The following is a 19704-nucleotide window of genomic DNA, read 5'->3' on the forward strand; positions in this document are numbered from 1 at the left end:
ATGGCACTACTCACCATATTTTGATGATCGCACTCCTAACTTTATTAAAATGTACAGTATGGCCCGTACCATAGGATGATCCAAACCGTCCATTAGATGAGCCACTGCCTACATAGGTTGTGCCCCAAAAAAAATTTCATAGGTTGATCCGAACCCTCCGATCTATAGCGGGTTATATGTTGATCCAAACCGTCCATGTGATGGAACACAACATCAATCGGTTGTGCCCGTAAAATCATTTCCATAGGTTGATCCTAGCCCTCCAATCGATATAGGATGATCCTAGCCCTCCAATCGATAGAGGTTTTTATAATTGTTGTTCCTCTTCAAGTGCCCGGAATCCATCAATATTTTGCAAGTATCCTGCATGAGTAATATAAAGTAGTTTTTTCGTCATTGTCATATGTCTTTACCTCTTCTTGGTAGTTTTTTTTCGTAATTGTCATAGACAGGTACCCTGAGTCGGTACTTTTCGTATGTAGATTACGATTTTACCCTCAAATAATTTCTCATAGAGAGAGATATTAGATATCAGCAAAGGGGTTAAAGGTAAAAGAGCAATGCTGACGTGAAAATTCCTTTTTTCTCTAGCTATATAGTAGTAGATAGATATATAATAATTTTATAAGTTATAACCCTAAATCCCTTACAGGGTTTAAAAACGCCCAAAATAGCTCAAAATATGTAGGATTTTGGGGCCCAATTAGCTCATTAGCGAGCTCAGTAAGGCACGTGAGCCCGAGCTCAAGTGTTGAGCTTAACGAGCGGAGCCGAGCCTCGGCTTGGTTCATTTACACCCCTAAAACCAAGTGATAGAGAGAGTGATTACAGGAGAAATAATAAAATAGAGGTGGGATCTCAAAGGAGAGGGGTCAGTCTGTCCAACTTGGTGAATTGATTTTAATAAGCCACCCTAAAGAGTATGAGGAGGGCTTCACTTTATATTATATATAATATAGAGGTAGATGGAGTTGCCACATGACAAGGGTCGCGTACCAAAATGCTAAATTCCCCGTTAATTTAAGGAAAATGAAATATATATTTGCCGCTTTTCTCCCCCACAACACCCTTTTAGTGTAAAAAGATTAAATATACTAGAGGGGGTGGCCTAGGGAAGAAAAGCAGACAAATATATCACTTCCCTAATTTAAACAAGGGGTCTCGCATAAAGGCGATTCACGGCTGTTGCATGAGAGAGCAGCCATATATTTTCACTTTTCATCAGAATTTGTCTTATTCATTTAATTCACATGAGGTGGCTGCTCTCTCGTGCAACAGCCCAGGTGCGAAATGCCTTGAGGTGACTGTTCTCTCATGCAAAGTCAGCTGTGAAATGCCTTTATGTGATGGTCCCTAGCAAATCCATTTAAACAATGATTCTAAAACCCATCACTACCTCCACATGATCATGCAAAAGGAATTGTCATACACTTTGGTGTTGAGTTAATTAATTAGTATTCGGTCGATAGTCATTGTTTTGAGTCCACGGCCACATTTGGATACCTCATGTTTTTGTATTTAGATTTGGATTTGAGTTTTGGATACAAAATACACCAATCATCCCGATGCTCATGTTGTACGAGGGAGGGAGGGAGGGACGTCTTGCTGTTGCTGCAGCAAGGTCGAGGGGCAGCAAGGGTGAAGGTAATTGCCACATATATGGATTTCCATATAATGTCTTGCAGAGAGGATTTGAAAATCAGATTTTTTCCACTGTTGTAGCTGATTTGGAAGTCGAAGGATTAGATCCAATTCCAAATCTCAATTGCAAATATGAGAAATCCAAATCTAAATTTTGTGGGTATCGAAACGTGGCCTAATTATTTGTCAAGTGGTAAAAGAAGATGCATTAATGGAAAATTCCTAATAGATAGGGGTTCTTAGGCTCCGTCATAAGTGACACCTATTGAGACCTGAATGTGCCTCTATGTATGTGACCAGATTTGTTGATCCAGGCAACCATAAGTCTGTTCAAATGCCATTCAGAACACCTTGACGGGATAATCCAGGCCTCTGATCCGTCAAGCATTGCTTAGAGCTTTGATAATAAAAGCTAAATGGTTGTTTTTTGTCGTTTGTAAGGGTAGGATAATGAGAGAATTGAGAGAGCAATATTGTATAGAGAGGTGAGAAGTGGCTTAGAGCCTTAGAAACAGAGATAAAGGAAAACTCTAGTTTGAGTAGAGTTTTATTTTTACTATTTTCCAACCACTCTGCACATCCCTCTAGTCTTAATTTTTGTAGTTGTAAGAGTAGGGTAAGGAGAGACTTGCGAGAGCAATATTACGAAGAGGTGAAAAGTGGCTTAAAAGCAGAGATAAAGGAAACCTCTACTCAAAGTAGAGGTTTGTTTTTTCATATTTTCCAACCACTCTGTACATCCCCTTCCTGAGTTATGGATGGGATGTCTAATCGTCTGATGAATTTTTATTATATTATTGTCACATGATAAACCTCTCGATCGATTCACTGTTTTGACACTTAAGGTAAGCAATCAGTGTATGGAAGGATCTACTGCCAATCTGCCATGCATATGGTGTGATCCTTTCAATTGAGTATTCTTGGCATGTGGCATTTGGTCCCGTCTTCATTGGATGATTCTAGACCATTGTTCAACTAAGATGATGTTTATTTATTAAGCCTTTAATTTTACTGGAAATGGGGCCCACTGGGTTGTCCAATGATGGCCCATCTAACCAGCGGTCCGGATCACTAAGCACATAGAGTCATGATCGCTTTCTAGTGCTTCATCTCCTTCTCTTCCTTGCCACTAATAAATTAATAATAATAATAAGAGTCGTTGGATTTGATAATGATGTCACGATTGCTTTAACTGTGTAGATTCCGGTTTGATGACGTGGATCGTCACGCACGTAACGTTGGTATGTTTTTTGCGCACGTTAGCGGTTTCTCCCCGACTCCCCGACTCCCCGCCCCCCCTTCAGCCAGCGCCCGACAAGACAAATATTACCGTGTGTGTGTGTGTGTGTGTCCAGAATTGTGTCCAGAGTAGATTTCCCTGGCTTCACCCCATAGCCATAGCTACCTCTCTTATTCTTCATCCCTGAAAACCCTAATTTCAATGCCAGCACTGCTGAGAAAGGTCCGATAATAGAATCAGCCTTTCTTCCACAACTATATCTCCATCAGCCACCCGCATAAAACCCTGAATTTTCGAAATCTACTACATTCTCAGAATCTAAAGTTGAAAGGTCTGGGAATTCAAGTCCCTCTTCAGACACCCTCACTCAATCTTCTCTCTATCACTTACTCTGCTAACTAAATTTCTAAAGCCCTAGATTTATATAAGGCACCATGAAGTCTCTGCTGAGAAAGGTGTGGGAATCCGTATCCAATCGCTCGAATTCGAGTTCAAATCAGAATTTCTCGGAAGTGCAGCTCTTTCAATCGTCCACGGGTGCATTTGATCAGCTGCCGTTCGATATTTTTCTGCAAATTCTCAAATTTCTTGGTCCCAAGGAAGCTGCAAAATTGAGTCTTGTTTGTAAGTTATGGAAGCTTCTCATTGCCGATGATCGCCTCTGGATTTTCTTCCTTCAATACCAGCAGGAATCGTGGGACTCGATTGTTTTTTCAGAGACCCATTTGAGATCAGGGTACCCTCACCGGTAAGTTTTTTTCTTTTATTATTTTTTTCTATATAAGCTGGGTGATAAATGCGATCGACCTTAACATTGTGAATTGTTGTTACAGGAGTTACTATAATCACTCCGCCCATTTATCTTTCATGCATATCTATGGCCAACGCCAACAACAAACTGGTTCTGTTATTATTGATGGTGAGTAGTGCTAGCAACATGACCTTTATTCCCTTTTTATCAATGACCAATGACCATTTTTTCCTTCTCCGTCATTTCTCTTTTTCCTTTTCTTTATTCAACATTGTTCTTTATGGGATCTGTTTGGATGCACACCTGTGTCATAGTAAAGTAGTGGATAAGTAGTCAACTGGTAGAGTAGTAGAGTAGTAGTCTCATGAAGTCTCCCAGTGGAGTAGTGGTGAACCCCATGGCGTGTTTGGTTGTCAAGGGTGGGTTAGTAATCTCCTAGTTGTCTTCTTGTAGAGGAGAGAGAGAGAGAGAGAGAGAGAGAGAGAGAGAGAGAGAGAGATCCCACAACTCTACTACCAAAAAACTTCCTCTTAAAAGGTATTTTAGTGGTAGAGTTAACCAACGCTACCTCAACAGACAAGGGACTGGCAGGTAGAGTAGTATTCCAGGGTTTTGGCTCCATTATGAAATCAAACATCACATGATACCCTAATTTACCAGTAAACTTCTAGTAAAGTCCTCCAAATTATACAGCCAAACAGGCCTATATGAGCGGTATTTTTCGACCCCGATGGGTCTATCCAACAGTTCTGCTAGGTCTCATCATTACCAGCAGTGTCGATTAGCTATGCAACCCCACATTTTTTGTGGTTAAAGTCTTTACATTGATAGGTCTACTATTGCCAAGTGCTCGGATTCAAACTCACCTATTCCCTTCCTTTTAATTCTATTAACCGGTGGCTTTACCAGACTCATTATCTACTTTCATAAGATAGGCTTATAGCTACTATCTTCCTAGTCCAATGAAAAAGTGATGCAGTGGGAGTTCATGTGGTGTGCTGGCTGCCATTACTCTTGAAACAGTGTTTTTCCTATTTTAGGCTTGTGGGGTTGATGCTTATTAAACATAACCTCGTCATTCAGGCAACCGATTACCAATGATTGCATGTAAATAAGTAATTTCATTGGTGTCAAAACCAAACATAGCCGTATTCAAGCAATTATTATATTATTATTTTCTTCTAATTGTTTTAACCTATGATTTGTGGACATGGACACGAGTGCCGGACACAGTAAGCCCCCAAAATTTAGAAACGGGGACATGGCTAAAATAGAGAGCATATATAATCATGATTTGTCAATATGGGTGCGTGTGTCAAGTTTCGACATGGATATGAGTTGTCTGACATGGCAACATCTAAAAATCTAGAAATGGTGACATTTACAAACACTTAAAATTATCGATTACTATCATAATTTGCAACAATATAAATATGGTAGAAGTGACTCTATAAAAGACTCTTAGTGAGGGTAGGGCGTCATTTTTTTTTATTCGGTGGGCGGGGGGGGGGGGGGGGGAAGCAAGGAGGGAAGGGGTGGCTAGGGAGGGTGGGGCGGCAAGGGAGCGTGGGGTGGCAAGAGAGGGAGGAGTACGGTGGGGCAGTGGCTAGGGATTGGTAGGGTGGACGTTGGCTAGGTCTGAAGGAGGAAGGGACGGCTAGGCTAGGGTTCTTTCTCTCTCTCTTTGTTGTTGTTCCATTAGTCCGGAATTGGAACCTTAGGCTCTGATACCATGTTAATGGGACCCAATCACCATAGAAGAAGAAAGAAGAGAAGTGAGGGAGACAGTGTGAGTCTATAAAGGACACCTCATAATATAATATCTGAGCAGAGCTCACAAACATAGGGGCGGCCACATTGTTTGGATGATCCAAAGCATTCATTTGATAGGCCTTCATATAGATAGGGTGTGCCCAAAAAATCAGCTCCTTAGGATCATCACAACCCTACGATTTGTGGAGTTAAAAATGGACGTATATAAACCTTCACAAATTTGTCCATATTTTGCCTCCACAGTTTGAAGGGTTAGGATGATCCCATGGAGCTGATTATTTTGTTATGACCTCTTAGGTTCTTGCATTTTGCAGGACTGCTTTTAACTTGAGCTCTTGCTTACTTATGTATGCTGTTTTTAAGGTGGATCTGGCTACTGCAAGTATGGTTGGAGCAAATATTCTGCTCCATCTGGGCGTTCAGCAACATTTTTGGTGAGCTACCTAACATTTGTTTGGAACCAATTCTTGCAAATGACAAAACAGAGGTTGTTTAAGTTGTCTGCATTCACCTCTTCCAGTTTTCTAGTCGTTCTAAAATAATACTTCTTAACTGTTTATCTGCTCGTAACTCTGCCTTACGTGCAGGAATTTGGTAACATCGAGTCTCCTATGTACTCAAGGCTTCGACATTTTTTTGCAACAATTTATAGCAGGTCACTGATACTTATTTGCTCTCCAGTCTTTTACATAGCATCTCTTTAGGAGTAGTAATTGGTTTATTTGTGCAATCTGAATACTTTTGCAATAATATTTGTGAGATACTCCTGTCATTTTATATGGGTAGATGATCTTATTATTGAGATGATATTCAATTTTCTACCATCCCATAATCTGAATGTGCTTTTTTATCTCATTTTTCTAGCACTCTTCTATGCTGGACTGCGGGCCTCAACATTGAGATTTCTTGGGCTTTCTTTTATTTTGAACGATCTGTAGCTAAAAAAATTAGTGTCTAATATAATGATCTAAAAGGTGTACAAAATGGTTTGTGTTGTGGTTAAATGTAAGGGAAGTGACTTATCAAAATATATAGATGAGGCAGCATTGATGATGCTTTGACTTCGAAGGGTATCTGTTGATATCAGCTTATGATCATCACCTTGTATAGCTGATGACCTGGAAATGGAGGGTATTGCATTCAGAGACCAAACAGATTTTAGTTATGGACTGCTCTAGTGATCTTAGTTTTCTCTTCCGAAATGTCCATACGCTCATTCACACATCACAGATTTCTCATTTGCACAGAACAAATTCTATCCACAACCGTGGTTGCTTATGGATAAGCCCAATCATCTATGTAAGTCTTCTAGATTATGATCGGGAATTTTTGCTGAAAAAATGTATAGTTCTGTCAAAACTCTTATGGACAAAATTTAAGCACATGACCTTCACCTTCATTTCAAGTAAGGCTGCTCCTACACTGGGCTATACTTGTGTTCTGTTGTAGTTGTAAATGGAAATATACTGTACACCTTCCAAACACATTGTATGCAACCACATAGACTTTCCAAACTAGTTTGACTTTCCGGTTTACCAAGGCGATAAACAATTCTTAATATATGTAGAATGGGGACTCCATTTTCCAATAGACTCCCATGTCGGACACCTGTCACACTTCTTGGTATGGCTATTTTGTATGCTACAACTCCCATGTCGGACACCTGTGCCACACTTAATTTTGTTATGTATTGAACTGAAGAATACGCAGTTGTGATATCGTCTTTTATGGAGAATTATAATGGTAAAAAATAGCGTGCAGTTAGGCTATGAAAATTTAGTTATTAACTGTGTAGGTTAATTTAGCTTTCCACTAGAAAACATGGATAATCGTATGTGTCAGGTGATTTATTTTTTATAAGAAAATGTGGTCAACCATGTCAACTTCAGTTGATTGCAAAATATCGTTTACGATGGCATATCATTATTTGGTACTGACTATTGTGGGCATTTTATTTGTCAATAACATTCATGTATCTAAATATGGAATTCCTCTTATTTTTTTCTCATATTTTTTTAAAAGATGTTATTTTTTTCTCATATAATGACAAGAACTTCGTACAGGATGCAGGTCAAACCATCAACGCAGCCAATTGTTGTGTCCATCCCAATATGCCATTCTGATGGTTAGACTCAGCATCTATTTTATTGTTCTTATCTGATAATATAATATCTAGCTATCTATCCAGCAGGTTGTCCATTGTGAAATAATGATGGTTCTTTTTTCTTAGGTAGTAGTATCTCCTTTCTAAGAGTATTATGTTCTTTCTGTGTGGAAAGCTGCATTTGAAATGAAAAGTTTGTTGCTTTGTCATTCTAGAAACAGCTTTGGAAAACTTGGCAAAATCTGATAATTGCTTTAGTTTGTTAGAGTCATTCCTTGTATTTAAATTAAGTATTTATGATAATGAATCTTTTCATACTGATGTCAAAACTGTAATTTCCAACTCATCGTTTCTTATAGGAATACAAGGATCTCATGTCGAGTAGTTTTTGTGCTGCACAAAAAATTTCCACAGCTTCCTTTTGTACTTTCAATTTTTATAGAAGTTGACTGACCTTGAATTGGGTTTTTTTTTTTGTTGCTGCCTCAAAACTTAATCTTATGATAAAAGAAACTTTTTTGAAAAAATCAAACAAGAAATAGCAAGGACTCGAGTTGAACCCCAAAAAAAATCACAAAGCAACATTCTGGAGGTATATAGGACCCTGACGGACTAATGTGCGTGACACACACGTGGGTCGAACTGTGGTCAGCTCGTTGGGGTTCAGGGGCATTGATATATAAGCCACATATTAGGGCTACGGGTGTGAGGTTGACCCCAAAGGGTATTTTGGTAATTTTCTTGATGTAGTGCCATTGATACGTTAACCACATATTAGGGCTACGGGTGTGATGTTTTCTTTGTGATTTCTTGGCTGAAAAGGAGAGTTTTGTAATTCTAAACCGAAATAGTGAAACTCTTCTCCCGTGGAGGTAGGCACACTGCCCAACCACATAAATTTTGTGTTCTTGTTTTTTGTGTGATTATGTTCCTTTCATTTTCCCATGCTTTGACAAGGCTGTTGCCCCTCCTTCCCTGCCCGGGGATGGGGGCGCAAGGTCTCAAACACGATGCCTCTCTATGAGGGATTGGTAGTACGATCAATCATGGTTTAATTTTATCCAAGATCGACGTGCCCTAGGTTTGAAGAATTCAATGACATGCCTTCGCTGTAAAGGTTTGTTGTTGAACTTTATTTATGGCCTGTTCGTATCAGATTTTGACAACCCGATTGTGAGCCCGAAACCTATTATTGGACTCAAAATTACATTGAAATTTGAGTCCGATAATAGGTTTGGGGCTAACAATCGGTTCTCACAATCTCAAACGAACAGGGCATTAGTATGCTGATTGATAATTACCTTCTCCCCCTCAAATGATACTTTTTTTGCACTGGTCGATCTCATATTGGGGCGAAGATGTGGGTGGAGATCCCATCTAGTATATCTAATGTTTCATCTTTTCCCACAATGAGGGAATTTCAGCTTATCTTTGTCCACCTTGGAAGTTTTTGAACGTGACTGATTTCTTCCATCATTTCCAGCCCCATCCCCAGCCCCAGCATCCCCTTCCCCCTTCTCCTATATAGTCCACTACAGGAGCTGAATGTTCCACATTAGTTGTTGTAACAACACCCGTAATTGTAGCTTTCTTGCTTCCTTTACCTCTAATATAATTGTAAATTGATTCAAGAGGGGATACTCATATTTCCTGAGAACTTGAACAAGTTGGAGTTCTAGGTCTGGATTTATACAGTGAGATCTATGGGCTGCTAGGGGTCCAGTTCCTCCCATTTTTGCTTGAGAAGGCCAAAGTACTCTTCTGAGGATAAAGCACCTTATTGCATATTTGCATTCTCTTTATTCAATTGATAGATCCAAGCCAAATCCTCTAAATCCTGGTGGTCATTTTGAGTTATGACCACTTCACATGAATGGGATTACCCTTTGGTTAACCTCAGAAACATTGCTTAATCCTTCTTCCATAATCAGGAGAAAAAAAAGATCTCATCCAAAGAAAAATATAGATAGCACGGAACAAAGGAAAAGCACTCCTTTGATTTTCTCCATGTAATGTATGCTGTCGTCCATGTTCTTCTTCGACTCCCCAAAGAAGAAAACCTGATCCTTGGGTTCCGATTTTGATTTGGATCAAAATTCTCGTTGATACCATGTAATAAATCTAGGGATTAAAGTAGAGGCAGAAATAGAATGGAGAAGAGGAGGAATAAAAGATGAGAAGACGAAGGGAGAGTGAGAACTGTTTGTGTGGTGTTACTCCAACCCCATGAACTTCTTTATTTATCTTAAGTCACAAGAAATGCCATTAGTGAGTGAGCCCTGTTTATCATACATAATAACTAATAAGTCACTTAAAGTGGATTAAACTTGACTTAAAACCTTTCGTACTAAAGGCCGTATCAATTGTTTTACAAAGTCTAATACATATGCTCTCAATGAAATTATAAAGATGCCTTTATCACACTTCTCAAGTCCGATGGAGACTATTCCTACAACTAGTGTACTGCGATAATGAATTAAGATCTTGGTACTGAAGTTGTGAAATTTACCATGAAGTTCCTTTGTTACTATCATGAGGATAATACCTGGATTGCAACATTTCCAAATGCCGCAACCACTTTGGCTGTGTAGCTGTGACTCATAGCATCAGGTTTTAGGTTTCCTACTGCTATTCGGACAAGTAAGCTGCTCTTCTGTTTTCTAGATCATGAGACTTAATGTATACTATTTTAGAACCTCCAGACAAGAGAGTCTGTTTTTTTGGTTGATTCTTCACACAATGTTCCTCAATGAAACTCCTTTTGTAACTTCTGATGAAGGAGATAATAGATGTTGCTGAAGTTGTTCTTCAGGATTGCGGTATACTTTATAATGCTTCGTTTGGAAAATGGGCATATGAAACATGTTTCGGTTGAACATTTTTAAATTAATCATCCATGAGATGTAAACCTGATTAAGTTGATAGAGAATATAAATCAAGGTTGCCAAGGCGGGAATCGAAAGCGGGATTCGATTCGGGATTCGAAAGCGGGAATTGAAGGCTCCTAGGATGGTGGGAAGCGGGAGTCGTGGGTTTGCCAGAGAGTCGACGGGGATTTGTCGGGGAATCGCCGGGGAATCGCTGAGAGTCGTGGGGAGTTGGGATTCGCTGGGGATTCGCAGGGAATCGCCTGGGAATCGGGGTTTTCATTAATTGGGAATCGGGGTTCCCAAAATTGGGAATCGGGATTCCCCAGAATCGAGGATTCGAATCGAATCACGGTTCGGATTCGCGATTCGAGGATTCGCGAATCCCCAACTCTGGGTACGAATCCTGCTTCTCTGATATAAATACCAATGTTTGGCATTTGTGCTAAATTAATAAACTTTGCGATTGTATTATTTAATAATTTTGTCCTTTCTATTTCATCCGAAAAGGTTTTTTTTTAAATATGCTTGACATTTACAGCTGTGCCTGCACTAGTCATCAAATCTCTATTTTGAGTGCTCTGTACTTGCACACTGTTTAATACCCCTATGCAGGGGGCAATAGTGGATGACTCTTCCCTTCAGTTGCCCCCTGTTAGGGTAAACTGTTCTGACAATGTAGGAATATTAGTCATTTGCTTGGTTTTAGTTGAGAAGATCTTTTCTGCCATCTTCAATCTCCTTTGGATTAATCCTAGTTGGCTTCATTTTCTTCATTAGGTGTCCCAATCGGTTTGGATTGTTTTCTTAACTAATATCCTCTCTAAGTTAATAGTTTGAGTCTGGTCTCAAGACTATTTATTTAAACAGGTCCTACTTGGCTGTTGTACAACTTCAATTAACTGAGAATTTTTCCTCCTCTCCAGATACAGAATCTGCAAAAGCATCTAGAAGACAACTGCGAGAGGCAATCTACTCGGTTTTGTTTGATATGAATGTTCCTTATGTTTGTGCCATTGATCAAGTATGCTCTTTCCTTTTTCTATTATTTGCTTGATTTTTCCTGGAATGCGCTTAAAGGCTGGTTATATGTTTTCTATATTTTGTAGTAGTTATTTTCCATGTGTACTCTTCTTTTTTTTTTGAACTTTTTGTATGAATCTTACACTTGTGGCAATTTTCACGTACTGATGGTAACCGTTCTCCCTTGTTATCCAGTTAAAGCCTAGCCTTGTGATCTTTTGGCCAACATTCTCCCATTTGAGGGTCTCAGACCAAGACTTCTTTATGTAGATAGATTTGGGGGAGCCGTCATTGTGGAAGGGGACTCTTTATCATTAAAGGGATAGGCAAACTCAATAGGAGGGAGTTCTATTTTACGCACATACTAAGAGAGGACAGCATTGTGGATTCCTTGACAAAGGAGGAGTTAGTAGGGGTTTTTTAGTGGAAGGGCAACTTCCGCTCCTTTTGTAATTGTTCTCTTTGTTCATTTAATTTCTGCCCCTTTTGTAATTGTTCCATTTGTTCATTAAATTCTAGTTGCCTTCTCAAACAAAAAAGTTGTTCTTTGTGTTTCTGCTCTTGAATAAGTCATTATCTTCCTCACAAGAAAGTTTCAAATTTAGGTATCTCACTTTCAAGCCCACCAAGAGGTTCCTCATTTTCCTGGAGAATTCCTTAGCCATAGGTGCCTTTTCTAATGCCTCACTACATCCAATAGAGCTTCTTGGCAACTATTTGTCTTTGAGAAAAAGAAATACACTAATATTGTAAGGCATGTAGGGTGACACCAGAACTTATTTGTAGGAATCTTCTATGCAAGCTTTCTGCTCTCACAATCTCACTCCTGCTCCATTCCTACTTTCAAATGTAATTTTGCTTCCCTGTTATCCAATCCTATCAGGCCAGTTACGGGTCAAAGATATAACTTTCATAAGTCTGTGCTTGGGTGTTTACCTAAGAGAGGAGACTAATCAGCTAGCCGAAGTCCTTCGGTGTAGAATTGGGAGTCTTCCTAATAAATACTTAGGTCACACTTGTGAGAGCCTATGGTTCCCACTCCTGCCCACGCTGTTTAGTTCCTACCCTATTCTTGCAACTTAGTGCATGACTATTTTGTTTGATTAACATGGCCATTGGAGCTATGATGGTTGCACTGACCTCTTATTGTCACTTGCCTTTGGTTCTTCAATGTTTTGCTTGAGGGAGAACTGTCTAGAAGGTGGGACTTCTTTTCTGGGTTGCTGATTGTCTAGAAGGTAGGACCCCTTTTCTGGGTTGCTGATCAGCTTTGACGGTTCAATGTGTTCATCAAAGAACTAAAGATTTCTGAACTGCACATTTTTTAGACATTTTTGAGTATCACTTGTAGTTTGTTTAGAGCAAACTAAGACTTCATTCATTGTTTGTGTATAGTTTATGCTGTGTACAGTGGGGTTTTGTCACAATTTTTTCTGTGGATTTCTCTACCCCTTGGATCATCTGTTCAATTATTTTAAATTGTTAGGTATGTAGCCACTGCAAGCTCTTCTTTCCCTGCTGTTGCATTACACTAATCATTTATTCCATATATTAATTTTGTCCGTGTTCATCGTTATATTTGCTTTTACTTGCATATACATATGCAATCAGCTGAGTGGTTGTTTCCCGTCGGGCCTCATGTTAACGGGTACTTCTATGACACAAATTAAAGTTCACATTCTCATGAACTTTAGCTGGGCTTTTGTAAAGTTCACATTCTCATGGACTCTATCTGGGCTTTTGTTTTCTTTGGCTTATTGTTTAGTCTGAGTTCAAGTTTGGTTTAGCTAGAGCCTTCTTCTCCATGTTGTTGCTTGGAAGAAAATGCATATAATTTCTTTTTTAATCATTATCGTCCATATATTTAACACCTAAAAGAATCTTTTGTGACAAAAAATGTAGGCAATTTTAGCTTTGTATGCTTCGAGACGCACTTCAGGGATTGTTGTCAATATTGGTTTCAATGTCACATCAGTTGTTCCAAGTAAGTTGTTTGTCTTTTCTCTTGTTTTTATGCTATTTTGGTTTACGTTTTTTTTTTAATTTCTGAACATTTTCATCTAACAATTTTATTGTGGGAATTTTCTCTGTTGGCTATTCAGTTTTTACATAATAGTAATGATACTGCATTGAATATCTAAATGAATGAACTCATTGCTTAAGGCTCAAATTGTCCCTTTGATCCTATTAAGAGTTTCTGTCTGGTATTCTTTATAGCTGAGTGTTTTGTGTGCTTCAACACTCTCGGGAGATTGAATGATGGTTACCTTCTCATGTTTGTTGATTTCGTGACTGTTTTGGAAAGTACTGCCCGTGCAGTCAGAAGCCTAATTGGAATAAATCACTCAAGGATTTATTACCTCTTAACAATCCTATTTCATTGTGGTAACCCACTACTCTAGTGCGTTGAAATCCTCTATTTTTTGGGGTGTAGATTTGATTCTGAATTGGACCATTCAGGGCTATCCAAAACTTACCACTTAAACAAAAGGACTTGCCTGAACGCACCTATATACATATATACACGATGAGTATTGTATTTGTATCCTATGATTATATTCAAATTACAAATGTAGCCTTTACTATATAGCATAAGCAAGCAGTATCTTAAAAAACACATTTTTTTGTAAATTGATGAACTTCTGTTTCGTCTTAGGGTGTTTACATTGTATACCACCTGCTGTATGCCATTTAAAAAAACTATAGATTTTTTTTTTTGAAAAAGATGATATTATTGCAGAAAAACACAGAACAAAAATACATAATCACAGTGGACAAGATCTGCAAACACTCTGCCTGTTCCCTCCTTTGCCAACTTATCTGCTACTTCGTTTGCATTTCTAGGAGTATGTCTACAACCCTCATCCACCTCTCATTTTTCCTCTTATCTCATTAATATACTGCCCAACTCTCCACACCCATCATCGGTTGCTTCTATCCATGAGATTACATTTGCCGAGTGTCCTTCGATTAATAATTTGTCCTAATGTTCAGTTTCTTTTCTGCGTACTTCCTGAGGATGGTTTCTGTGGAGTATCCTCTTGTTTCTTTTCTGTGTAGTACCCAATTAGCAAATGATGTTTTACTCTTAATTGCACCACTCTTGATTTTGATTTCTTGAAGGTTCGTTCATTCCTTTCTTTCCGTAAACCTCACCAAGCTGCCATAGGAGTCATGTTACAAATTATACGACCTAAAGTGCCTAGCTGTTTTCATTGTCAGCTCTCCAAGGTTTGTTTTACTGAATTTGGCTGTGCCCAATTAATACCAATCCATCCAAATACTTCAACCCATATCTTACTCATTTCTAAAAACTTTTAGAAATGACAATTGATTTTGGCTATGAGATACTTATTGTGTATCCTAATATTTTCCTTCTTTATTTTCTTTCTACCCGTGTCAGTTTCTTTCATTTTAACTATATTTACAGTGGCAAAGTTTAATTGGTAACATTTTCTTGGAAAATTATGTTGAACAGTTTTGCGAGGAAAAGTGATGCGTGAGGTGGGTGTGGAGATTGTGGGGCAAGGTGCACTGAAACTTACAGGATTTCTCAGGGAGCTGATGCAACAGAGAAACATGAATTTTGAGTCGTTATATACTGTCCGCACACTGAAAGAGGTCTGTGTATTTGTGTGAGAAAGCAATAGATAGAAATTTCCTTTTGATAGTATTCCTAACTTATAGTCCATTTATTGATTCAAAAGTTTCTGTGTTGGACATGTGGACATGCTTATGTAGGTCAGAACCTTAATTAATTCTATCAACATATTTTTTTATCATTTTAATGCACAACCTTAATTGCTTTAATGTATTTATGTTTACATGGATATGTTATATACTTTGTACTTTTATGATGTAATATTTTTTATGATAATGTCTTTTGTGTTTTTGTATAGCTTTACATATTGACATGCCTGGTTCTCTAGGCTTTTCCATGGCTGCCACTTACGCATTATTTTAAATGAGGTTTTCTGGGAGATCAAATCATGGAACTTCCATGTAAATGTGAGGTTGCTCAGATTGCAACTTCAATATAGTTAATGCCAGCACCGTCCAGTTTGCACGTGGACATGTGGAAGTTTGAAATGTTTGTATTTTCAGATACTACCATGCAAGGGCAGAGCCGGTCTGCTTACAATTTTGGATGGAATTATTTTCTTTATGACCAATATGACTGGAATCACTTCTGAGAGCACAGCAGTTCGGTACTCATGTCGGTGTTGGACATGGGGATTGCGTATTAACACCGTCTCTGAAAAACCTAAGGCTGATGTGCCAGTATCAGGATACGTTAACATTAACATTTATTATTATTAGTTTATAAAAATCATAAGATGAAATGTATCTAGATGAATAGAAATACATTAGACCTGTGTAAATAGCATATAATAATATCAAGAAACAAGGGAAACCTTAGGATGGCTCTTTCTAATAGCTTGGGTGAAGCGTGTCACATTCATGTGGTGTCTGACACACATTGTGAGATTGATTTTTTTAATTTAATATGGCATGTCCTTCATGTGCAGGCTGTATCTCTTGTATTAGGAGTACTGCAAACTGCCAATTTCAAGCCACCCTCGATTGTGAAATTTTGTTTAAAATATATTCGGCTGGCTAGAAATCACCCATATTGTCACTATACGCAACTTGATTTTTTTTTTTTGGGGAAACATTTTCCCTATGCATGGTCTGATATGCTGATTGATGGGCTTACAGAACCTATGCTATGTTGCTGCTGATTATGAAGCAGAGCTATTGAAAGATACACGGGCAGTATTTGAAGTTAGGGGTGAAGGTATTTTTACTCTATCCAAGGAGCGGTTTCAAACAGGGGAGATCCTTTTTCAGCCTCGTATTGGGGGGTTGTAAGTGTCCATCCTCACTCTTCTTGCCTACTTTTGAAAGTTATGGGTAAATAAATTCTACTGCCTCCATCAAATCAATTAGCACCACAATATGCCAGCAGTATCTACCACTATGGTTATATTACACATCAAAGGAAAAGTCAAATGGTACATGTAAACTAGTTGCAACTGAAAGCATGATTCATTTTCACAGCCATCCAAATACTAGTTATCTATATCCTATACGACAAAAAGCTGACTGAACTAACCCCATTTTGAATATGATGGTGATGTTTAAGAAATGGTTGAAATTTCAATTTGATATAGTTTTATATTTATATTGGGTTATAGATGATCCATAGGCTTGAGTTTTAGTCAATTACTTTTTGTCCATTCTAGATCTGCTGAGGCTTGAGATTGTCTGTTGTTTGATGAATTGTACTTCTTAATTTTAATTGTCTACTACTACAAAAAAAAAAAGGGCGGCCTAGTGCACGAGGTTCCCGCCATTGCGGGGTCTGGGGAGGGCTAGACGTACGCAGCCTTACCCCTGCTTCGCAGAGAGGCTGTTTCCGTGACTCGAACCTGTGACCATCAGGTCACAATGGAGCAACCTTACCGTTGCGCCAAGGCTCGCCCTCTTAATTGTCTACTACTACGAATTCAAAAAAATAAAATAAAATTGTCTACTTCTATTATTATTCTGGGAGCATTACTGGATCTTTGATATTTCACAGCAAAATAATGATGCTTGCTTACGTAAATCTGTGAAAATTGATCAATTGAATAGGTCAGAATGTAGAGTTGCTTGAGTTGAGAGTCTGGACTGCTTTTTGGACCTTCTATTATACAATTGTTACATGTTTATTCATTTTTGGGTTTTCATGCCCAATAAAAAATGAAGAGGAAGAAGAAAAAAGAATAGATCAGGCTGTATTGATCACTGTTCAAAAACTCATCAGGCCAATCGTTGACTCGACCGGAGTCAACTCCATTTTACGCTGTTTGATTGCTCTCCCTCGTCTGAGTTTTGCTCTTCCTAGTCAATAACATGCCAATCATCGATTTGCCTGAGTCAACTTCATTTTACCTTGGCCAACTTCATTTTACCTAGGCCAATTTCTCATTCGAAGTAATTTTAAACACTGGTATAGATGAGTGCGGCGTATACTGTTCATGGTTACTTATGAAAATATACGCCTCTGATGCCGTCAGGCAGATTTTTTGGGTCATTTTTTATTTTCCAAGGTGTTTTTTCTGAAGGGGCTATGTTTTGGTGACGTTCTAATTCCAATGAAGCTTGGAATCAAGGAAGATTGAATAGAATTTATGTATCCTCTGTAAATTGTATGTTGGAAAGGTTTATGATCATGTTGATTAGATCTTCGTGGAGTATTTCCTGGGTGTGGTGGGCGGGCCGGTGGAGAAGTTGGATAAGTTCATGCATATCATTGGCAACTGTTACTTTGGAAGCTCAAGTTTCCTATCTGTTACTTTGGAAGCTCAAGTCTCTCATTCTCTTCAATGAATTATAACTCATAAATGAATTTTAGTGCAACTAAGGGCTAGAGACTGGGATAATTATAAGAAATGTAATAAAAGACCATGTTTATCATACAAGTCTCTCATTCTCTTCACTGAATTATAACTCGTAAAATGGATTTTAGCTCAACTTAGTGCTAGAGACTGGGATAATTAGAAGAAACGTAATAAAAGATCAAATTTATCATCGATTCTTATTTTGTACATGTTCATATATACAATTTTGTTATTATATTACTGATTCTGTAGTTCACTGGGAGGGTTCTGCTCGAATTATTTTTATCAAAATTTTCTGGTGTAAAATGGAACTGTATCTCCTTACAGGCGAGGAATGGGTTTGCATCAAGCAGTAGCACTCTGCATGGATCATTGTTTCGCTGCAGAAGCAACAATTGACAACACATGGTTTAAGACTGTTGTTCTGGCAGGTGGCACCTCATGTTTACCTGGACTGCCAGGTATGGACAAAAGGACAATTATATATGTATGTATATGTCTGTTTGTTGGTCACTGATTATGAGTGGTATCATTCAGTTGGTGAGATTTTAAACTTTGACCTATTCACAGTGGGACACTATCGGTGTATCTGGAATCTGGATTTACCTATAGAGACCTGGGCCACAATAAATGAGGCAGTGAATTGATTGGGTCCATTGATCTGGTCGGCCACTTATAGTCCAGGTCCATCATCAGTGTTCCCACCATGATCATATAACCCTAATGCATTGATCAAGTAACGATCAAGGAAATGTGATGCATGAATTTGGTAAAATCATACCTCTTGAAATGGTAAACGGTTTTATTAAGCAAAGGAAAAAGATATAAGGAAATGATGAATGTATGAAAAACTTGCTAAGGAGCATGTTTATGTGCATGTATGAAAAACTTGCTAAGGAGCATGTTTATGTGCATGTATACAAAGGAAATGATGAATGTATGAAAAACATGTGCTCCTAATTCTATCATTTCCCTACTGCTTTATTTCAGAGAGACTAGAGAAGGAGCTGCACAATTTTCTTCCACCATCAATCTCTGAAGGAATTAAAGTCATTCCCCCAGCATATGGAGTTGAGTCTGTCTGGTTTGGAGGGAAGCTTGTCGCCAATGTAAGCTGCTCTTTTCTAAACATGCATGTACTAAGATGCAAAACCACACAAGTATCCACATGGGCACACGCATAGAACACTTTGGGCCTCTTTGGATATCCTCTAAAAATTATTTACATATAATCTTGTATGCTAATTATAGTCATGACTGTTTTATATCAATTTTATTTACTGGCTTCCAAAGTGACACTGGTATCCCATTTGTAACCAAGATGAAATTAAAATGACCCTAGTTGTAAATCAACTGTTCTCCTTTGCAATTGATTTGCATGGATTCTGTGATTGTAGATGAGCACCTTCCGTGAAGCATGGTGCTTGACAAAGAAACAATTCCGTCAGAAGTCCCGATGCCATTCATCCCTCATTAGCTCGTGGTAAAGATATCTGAACTCATCCGAGCGAAGAGAGCTTTCGAGATGATCGGTAGCTCGCAGAAGGATTGGAAGCTGTTATGAAGAGGCAGAAGATTCGTCCTCTGATAAACAATGGTGGTGGGTGTTGAGATCTCAACCATAGCTATTTGTTTTTCTGTTATATTCTTTATATTGAAGTGTATGTAGCCTTGAATAATATCTGTGCTGTGTTTCTTCATATTGTGTCGTGTATTATACACATCCGAACATGTGGGGGAATCATCCCATGCTACTAAAACTACAATGTATATTTACTGATACATACTGATGAAAATAAGTCATGAAGCTTATAATGCATGACCCTGCATTTTAACTTGTGTGGTGATTTGGTTACCTCAAGGAGAAAACATACGCTTCTTGTCATCCTCTTTTGCATGCGACTCTTTAGAGCTTTTTG

General features: G+C 38.5%; 1 protein-coding gene across 1 annotated transcript; it reads left to right on the forward strand.

The window, feature by feature from the left end:
- The first annotated feature begins 2927 nt into the window (after positions 1-2927).
- Positions 2928-19622, forward strand: ARP8 (actin-related protein 8). Its single transcript, XM_077381350.1, has 12 exons — positions 2928-3629; positions 3715-3800; positions 5769-5839; positions 5993-6060; positions 7469-7530; positions 11303-11400; positions 13302-13383; positions 14878-15020; positions 16119-16267; positions 18113-18246; positions 18776-18894; positions 19183-19622. The coding sequence occupies exons 1-12, from the start codon at positions 3316-3318 to the stop codon at positions 19270-19272; spliced, it is 1416 nt and encodes a 471-aa protein (XP_077237465.1). The 5' UTR covers positions 2928-3315; the 3' UTR covers positions 19273-19622.
- Positions 19623-19704: the final 82 nt, after the last annotated feature.

This window comes from Tasmannia lanceolata, unplaced genomic scaffold (genome assembly GCF_043159265.1).
Source record: "Tasmannia lanceolata isolate RefF3 unplaced genomic scaffold, GAP_Taslan_0.1 ptg000006l, whole genome shotgun sequence".
Lineage (NCBI taxonomy): Eukaryota > Viridiplantae > Streptophyta > Magnoliopsida > Canellales > Winteraceae > Tasmannia > Tasmannia lanceolata.

Excerpts from the sequence above, each read along its gene's own strand:
- ARP8 (XM_077381350.1), top strand. The coding sequence starts at position 3,316 with ATGAAGTCTCTGCTGAGAAAGGTGTGGGAATCCGTATCCAATCGCTCG. Across the intron at positions 3,801-5,768 it reads TGGTTCTGTTATTATTGATG|GTGGATCTGGCTACTGCAAG; the intron begins GTGAGTAGTGCT and ends GCTGTTTTTAAG. Across the intron at positions 18,895-19,182 it reads GAGGGAAGCTTGTCGCCAAT|ATGAGCACCTTCCGTGAAGC; the intron begins GTAAGCTGCTCT and ends CTGTGATTGTAG.